At 24.3% G+C, this 8,262-nt stretch overlaps 1 protein-coding gene across 2 annotated transcripts; it reads right to left on the bottom strand.

The window, feature by feature from the left end:
* Positions 1–1,201: 1,201 nt before the first annotated feature.
* Positions 1,202–2,011, bottom strand: LOC110627095 (WASH complex subunit 3). 2 transcript variants are annotated; one of them, XM_021773331.2, is made up of 2 exons: positions 1,855–2,011; positions 1,202–1,762 (listed from the first exon to the last, which is right to left on the bottom strand). In XM_021773331.2, exons 1-2 carry the CDS (start codon positions 1,952–1,954, stop codon positions 1,425–1,427), a joined length of 438 nt encoding a protein of 145 aa, XP_021629023.1. In that variant the 5' UTR covers positions 1,955–2,011; the 3' UTR covers positions 1,202–1,424. The 2 variants fall into 2 exon arrangements, with proteins under 2 accessions (XP_021629023.1, XP_021629021.1); XM_021773329.2 differs by having other exon boundaries at positions 1,202–1,780; positions 1,855–2,002.
* Between the last annotated feature and the right edge of the window lie 6,251 nt (positions 2,012–8,262).

Genomic DNA, 8,262 nt, shown 5'->3' with positions numbered 1-8,262 from the left:
TCCATATAATCTTTGAAAATGTATGAGAAAAAAATATAAATTAACACCTAAATTAATTGAAAAGGTAGATTAAACCCATAATCTTTTATTTAAAGTTTTTGTTTTCAACTAAACACATGCTGTAATTTTTCATTTTGTATCAATAGAAATAAATTATTAAGTGAAAAAAAAGTTTTTATTAGTTTTAAAAATATAAATTGAAGGGTTTAAAAAATAAAAGATAATTTTGGAATATGTAGTGTATAAGTCAAAATAAAAGATCAAGAATATATAATATAATTTTGTTTTAGATAATTCATTGGATAGTGCATGTATTAAGTTAAAAAGGAAAATAAAAACTATCATATGATTAAAATAAAAGTGTGATTTTCTAATATAATAACTCTAAAACATTACATTTTGATGTTAATTAAATATGGTTATTTATTATAAATTTAAACTATTAATAATATAAAAATATATATATTAATTATATTTTTATATTTTTTTAAAAAAATTACTATTAATTCTGTTATTTAGTAAAATTAATTATTTAATTCTTTTATTTTTAAAATATATTAAATATTCATTTTTTAAATCATTAACTATTTAATTTCCCTTATTATTCATAGAAATTAAATAGTTATTATTTTAAATTAAAATATTCGCCAAGCATATCCTATTTACGTTAATTAAATGTTTTACAGGCCAATTATAAATTAGTGGAAGCATCAATTAAGCAATCCCAACTTTGATTAGTTAAAAAAAAACCATGATTCTTCTCTTTTTTTTTTAATTAGTTTCTAAATGTTGTTTATATAAATTATTAGTGGTGATGGGATTTTGGTATCATTAATTAATTATATTTAATCATTCATTAGCAGCACAATTGGTTTATTTAATTAATTAATCATTCATTAGCAGCACAATTGGTTTATTTAATTAATCTTTTAATATCATGGAAATGTGGTCCTTAACTCTCTCAAACTTTGTTGAGGTATTTTCAATGATGATGGAGGAGGTAATACACTTTTAAAAAAAAACTGGTAAAATTTATTGTTGAATTTTATATCGATAGTTCTCTCTTATATGAATGATAGATATTTGTGAGTTAAATTTTATTTAAATTTAATATTTATCGATTAAAATATAAAAAAGTATTTTTTAAAATAAATTATTAATTATTTGCTGAACATATAAAACACAACGATGAAGCAGAGTAGAGACTAACATTTCCACATAGAAATGCTTTTCTTTACCACGCATACATCGGCTACATATTCTCTACATAAACAAACCTCTCAAACGACACCGTTGTAGCAAAAACCACACTATAACTATTTAAGAGTACGAGAAAAAAACCAACGAGGATTTCAACCCTAACTGCTAGGCGGTATCCCATGCACGTTTCTGAACTGAACAGAAGAGAAGTGATACTAATTAGCTTAGGCTGAAGCCAAATGGCTCGGAGGTGACCCTTCTTGCAGCGTCCGGTGAAGAGGATGGGATGGCGACGCCGGCATCGGAGGTGGTGGAGGTGATATTGATGTTCTTCCATAGTCTGTCACCATGGATATGTAATTATTGCACGGTTGATCACTTTGTCCTTGGGCGCATGGAAAAGCAATATTCTCGAGCTGGCCGATTGGTGTTGCAGGCTTTGGAGGTGGCGGAGGATGATGGTACGGTCGCACATAACCGTCGGTTAATTGGTGGCTTGATGGTGATAATATCGGAGTAGGTGGTGGAGTCAGGTGCCTCTCATAAGTAGCTAATATTGTTGCTTTGAGGAGAGAGCAATCTGTTGCTAATAATTTTCAGAGAATATTTAGATAAATAAAATCGAAAATTCATGAGGTTATGTAAATTAATTACCTTGTAGAATTCTTGCATGAGCAGCTGTTGTTAGAAGTGTAATAAAAGCAAGAGTAGAAGCCAGGAAGAGAGTAGGAGGAGGCATCATCATCATCATCATTGGAGGATTAATGAATTGTCATTTATGAAATTAAAGCACTGGAGGTATCTGCTATTTATAGACACCATTATGAAGTTGCTTTGCATTAGGTAAATGGGACATCACTCCCTTCTCTTTTTCGAATTGATTCCTTAAAACTTCTCTTTTTCATCCATTTTTAAATTGAGAACATTATTAGATACAACGATTCGATATGGAACTATGAAATATTATCCAACCAAATAAACCACATGATTTAGATCATAAAGACAATTGCCACCCTTGAATCTAAAAAATCGAAGATCAACGGGAGACTCTGATTCTACATAAGAATTTTTTAAAATAAATTGTGAGTTGTCACAATAAAATAAGGCACGTGGTAAGATTTGATAAGCTGATAAGCAATCCCACCCATAGAAAAAAAGACTCGGACGACTGACTCCTAATTAAAACTCGGACGACCATTATGTTTGGTATCAAAAGAAAATATCTAGTCTCATAATAGTTCAACTTCAGGTCAGACTCGCTTTCTCAAACGTTAGAGAGAATTTCCATAAGAAAATTACCGCCAAGCAGCTACAATCCAACAGATCTCTTTTACGCCTACAATCACGGAATTTCCGACCAATCAGCCGGTGAAGATCCCTTACTAATAGACCAGCCACATCATTATTGAATTATCAAAAAATACTATATTTACCTCCACTTTCTTACCGTATAAAAGGAAAACTATCACAGAAGCAAATATATACTATTCTCTCACACCAAACACTAAAACTCTAAGTAATTTCCTATTCCTACATTGTTTTTCAGTTTACTGACTTGAATGTCAGAGTGGCTGCCGTAGACGCTAACCATCTCACTTTCTTCTTTTTGTAGATCTACCCAATCACAGTACTACTTCGATCGGATCACATCATAATTTTACTTTCTGCAATAATTAAAATTAAAAATAATAAATTTATTTCCTTTATTAAATATACTCTTCACTTATATTTAGTATTAGAAATACTAAAATTAATAATAAAAATTTCACAGTGATATTAATTTCATTATCATAAAAATTAATATATAACAATTACTGATGATAAATAAAAAGATATAACAAAATAAAAATTATGAATATTAATAAAAAAATTATTTTTAACATCAATATTCATTATTCTTAACAAATATTTTTACCAATAACTATAATTTTTATTACAAATATTTGTATTTAATTTTATAGTAGCAATTTATAAAAGTAAATTTTAAATTTCTAGACTTCATTTATTTACCAAAAATAATTTATATTTCCATATGTAGAAAAATTTTTCAAATAAAAATATCTTCTTATAAATTATTTATTTTTTCGTTGTTTAGTTTTAATTTAAAAAATAAAATAGATCAATAAATTTATATATAATAAAAATTAAATAATAAAAAATAAGTTATTTTATTAAAAATATTTTTTATAGATAATATTTTTTTAAATATAAATTATTTTCTATAAATAGATGAATAATTAATAATAAAAATATATTTTTTTATTAATTTTAATATTTGTTGTAATATTATTGAAAATTAATTAAATAAGTTATTGCTATACTAATTAAATTTTTTAAATGGAGATTAAATAAGGGTATATATTAATAGGGTTATATATATTATTTGATAATAATAATAATAAACCTTATCTTTATGAAAGGTAGAGATATGTAAAAGAAGTGATGAGTGGGTTTAACAGTTGTGTAACAATAATTGTACCGACCTTCATTGCCATGATTAATATCTCCACTATCACTAAAGAAGAGGCTTTTCATTTTAAAACTACAATACAAAGTGGATTATTAACTCTGAAATATTTTTATTTTTTTTCGTAAACAGTAAAATCATTTAATTCACAAATTTCATGTGTTTTTTTATAATTCAGACGAAATATATATAAAAATTGAATTTAACTTGTAAATTAAATAATAATAAATAAAAAAATTTTCTATTTAATTTTTAGATATTACCGATATTAAATTAGCCATTCGATTTTAAAAAATTTATTAAAACGTCTTTTTTATTTTTCTTATTAATAAAATAGTCATCTATTCTATTTTTATTTATTTTTATTTTTTAAATGATGAGGATAAATTATTTTATTAAAAAAATAAAAATATTTTAATAAATTTTTTAAAATATAAAAATTAATTTATTAATAATAGTAATATTCATATACTAAATAAGAGATTTTATTAAATGTAAAATTAAATTTATTAAGTGTGTTATTTACTTATTTTTTCTCAATATTAATAAAATAATCCATTTAGTTTATTTTTGTTTTTCTCCTCTTTATTTTTTCTATTTTTTTTATTTAATTTATTTTTGTTCTTCTCCTTTTTATTTTTTTCTATTTTTTTCTATTTTCTTTTAAAGAAAAGAAATTATTTTATTAATAAAAAATATATTTTAATAAATTTTTAAAAATACAGAAATTAATTTATACTATTGTGTCAAATAAAATATAAATAAAAAGTAGCAAATAGGAAAACATATGTGAAAAGCTAAATGGAAAACCTAACAAGAAGTGGTGGAACAAAGAAACAAAGCGAAGAGCACTACAACTCTACATACTAATTACTCTTTATTAGTGGGCTGATATCACCTCCCACTACTTCTTGAATCATAAAATGCAATCATCAACTTTTTTTTTTTAAGTTTGAAAAGCAGCAGACGCAAGCAAATCCCACAATTTCAATGTGCTAAATGTGTTCGATGAAAGTCCTCTTCGTATATTCACATAATAGCCGTGGTCGGTTTTGAATGGGAATATGCAAATGTGGAATTCTTACACTAAAAATCGGCCGAATGACTGAAAAAATATGTAAGTGGAAGTGCATCATAAATTATTCATTGTCTTAAAATGGTGGATTGAATTTAATATCAAATCCATGAGTCCTATATTTCATTTTCTTCTCAGATCTATGAGTTCTATATTTCATTTTCTTCTCAGGTACTGGAGAGAAAACATGGATTCCATTATATTTAAAAATAAAAAACAAAAAAATAATGATAAACTCTAGCTCTTGAGTATCCTTATACTGGAGAATGGATGTCTCCTCCCCAACGTAGGATGGAGTTATAGATATTTTTTTGTTTTTTTTTTCTTTTGATCACACTCTACTTGAACAATGATTGCATGTGTTCCTATAGTTATTCTCGGGCTTTTTACAAAACAAGATTTAAAATAAAAAATATTTCTTAAATTCTTATTCGTGGAAAAAATTTTTTCGAATCAGTAGAGAGCCGTTGACTCAAAAATAAATTTTTTTTTAAATAAAAAAATTCTACTGCACTTTTAAAGTGCGGTAGAATTTTTAATATTTTTTTTATATCTCTACCGCACTTCAAAAGTGCGGTAGAGGAGGGTCTCTGCCAGGTGCAGGAATCCCTGGCAGAGATGGCAGAGATGAGTCTTATCTTTCTGACCCAAAAAAAATATTTTTTAAATAAAAAAATTCTACCGCACTTTTGAAGTGCGGTAGAATTTTTAATATATTTTTTTATTTCTCTACCGCACTTCAAAAGTGCGATAGAGAAAGGTCTCTGCCAGGTGCAAGAATCTTTGCACTCGGTAGAGAAGGCAGAGATGAGTCTTGCCTCTGCCCCATCAGCAGAGAGGACAAAGACAAGACCCGTCTCTGCCCCATCAGCAGAGAGGGCAGAGACAAGACCATCTCTGCCCTGTCAATAGGAGGTAGGCTTTACAAGTGCGGTAGAATCTCTAGTGCAAAGATTCCTGCATCTGGTAGAGAGACGCTCGTCTACTGCGTCCCATCCTTTTTTCTACACGCTTCCCTACCATTATTTGTTCTCTCCATACTTCCCCGCCCTTCTCAATTTTCTCTCAGATTTCTCTCAATATTTTTCTCAAATTTCTCTCAATATTTCTTCTCAACCCATTTCAACCAAATTCTCTCAATATTTCTCTTCCCAACCCATCTTAACAAAAAATTTCTCACTTTTCTCTCCACTATCAAACCCTTTCAAATTAATCTACATTTTCTATCTTCCTAACCCTATCAATTAAATTTTTTCACCTTTAAATATTTCTCTCAAACTCTCTAAAATTAATCTGCTATATTTATTTCATATTAGTGGTGGAGTTGAAATTTTAAACTAAAAATGTATGTTTTTATATTAATTTTTTAAATGAAATTTAGAAAAAAAAATTATTAATTAAAAAATTTGTACTTTGTAGTTTTCTCTATTCCCGATATAGTATTTGTAGACGCGTGAAATTTGTGGTCGACTTTTATACAAGTAAGTCCTTAGATATTATTTATAAAAGTATGGTATATTTTATTTTATTTTAATTAATTAGTAAGATATTTATGTTGTTGAAAAAATTGTAGTTTGTATATAATTAGTAGTAAAAAATGAATAGTTGTGTTTATTTAAAATTATAAAAAGTAATATAAGAAAATGGAAAAATAATTTCTGATTTATAATAATGTGATAAATAAAAAAGAAATGTATGAAAAAATAGGGTGTTGGGACAAAAAATTATTGGGATAAATAATTAATAAAAGTAGAAAAAATCTATAAATATAAATGTTGTGAATATTTTGTGCAGGGAAAGTATTAGGAAATTAGAAAAAATTATTTAGTTAAATTTATTTTATTAAAAAAATAAATGAAATAAAGAGTGATGAAATAAATTTATAATAAATCTGAAAATTTAGTTATTTAAAACATTTAATATATATAGGTTGTTGTGATCAAAATTATAGGGATTAAGGTAGTATTAAAGTAGGAAAAATTTATAAATGTAAATGTTGTTGTGAATGTTTTGAGGAGGGAAAATATTAGGAAAAAATTATTTAGTTAAATTTATTTTATTTAAAAATAAATGAAATAAAAAGTGGTGAAATAAATTTATAATTTAATCTGAAAATGTAGTTATTTAAGAAATTTAATAGTTATAGGGTGTTTGGAAAAAAAAAATGTAGGAATAAAATAGGAAAAATTTATAAATGTAAATTTTGTTGTGAATTTTGTGTGTAAGGAAAATATTTGAAAATGGAGAAAAAATTATTTAGTTAGATATATTATATTTAAAATTTTAAAGTAATGTTTTGTGGGAAAATAAATTTATATTATTTATAATAAATCTGAAAATTTAGTTATTTAAAAAATTTAATACATATAGATTGTTGTGATCAAAATTGTAGGGATTAATGTAGCATTAAAGTAGGAAAAATATATAAATGTAAATGTTGTTGTGAATTTTTTGAGGAGGCAAAATATTAGAAAATTAAGAAAAAATTATTTAGTTAAATTTATTTTATTTAAAAAATAAATGAAATAAAAAGTAGTGAAATAAATTTATAATATTCATAATTAATCTGAAAATGTAGTTATTTAAGAAATTTAATATTTATAGGGTGTTCGAACAAAAATATGTAGGGTAAAATAGGAAAAATTTATAAATATAAATTTTGTTGTGAATTTTTTGTGTAGGGAAAATATTTGGAAATGGAGAAAAAATTATTTAGTTAGATATATTATATTTAAAATTTTAAAGTAATGTTTTTTGGGGAAATAAATTTATATTATTTATAATAAATCTGAAAATTTAGTTGTTTAAAAATTTAATATACATAGATTGTTGTGACAACAAATTATAGGATTAAAATAGTATAATAATAGAAAAAAATTATAAATATAAAAGTTGTTGTGAATATTTTGGAGATGAAAAATATTAGGAAATGAGAAAAAAGTATTAAGTTAAATTTATTTTATTTAAAATTGTAAAGTAATGTTTTATGGAAAATAAATTTATATTATTCATAATAAATCTGAAATTTTAATTATTTAAAAAATTTAATATATATAGGTTGTTGTGATCAAAATTGTAGGGATTAAGGTAGTATTAAAGTTGAAAAAATTTATAAATGTAAATGTTGTGAATTTTTTGTGTAGGAAAAATATTAGGAAATTAGAAAAAAATTATTTAGCTAAATTTATTTTATTAAAATAATAAATGAAATAAAGAATGGTACAATAAATTTATAATAAATATCAAATTTTAGTTATTTAAAAAATTTAATACATATAGGTTGTTGTGACCAAAATTGTAGGGATTACGGTAGTATTAAAGTAGAAAAAATTTATAAATGTAAATATTGTTGTGAATTTTTTGAGGAGGAAAAATATTAGAAAATTAGGAAAATATTATTTAGTTAAATTTATTTTATTTAAAAAATAAATGAAATAAAAAGTGGTGAAATAAATTTATAATTTAATCTGAAAATGTAGTTATTTAAAAAATTTAATATTTATGGGGTGTTTAGACAAAA

This window comes from Manihot esculenta, chromosome 11 (genome assembly GCF_001659605.2).
Source record: "Manihot esculenta cultivar AM560-2 chromosome 11, M.esculenta_v8, whole genome shotgun sequence".
Classification (NCBI taxonomy): domain Eukaryota; kingdom Viridiplantae; phylum Streptophyta; class Magnoliopsida; order Malpighiales; family Euphorbiaceae; genus Manihot; species Manihot esculenta.
Note: the sequence above shows the minus strand (reverse complement) of the source record. Positions and strands in the feature narration are given on the sequence as shown.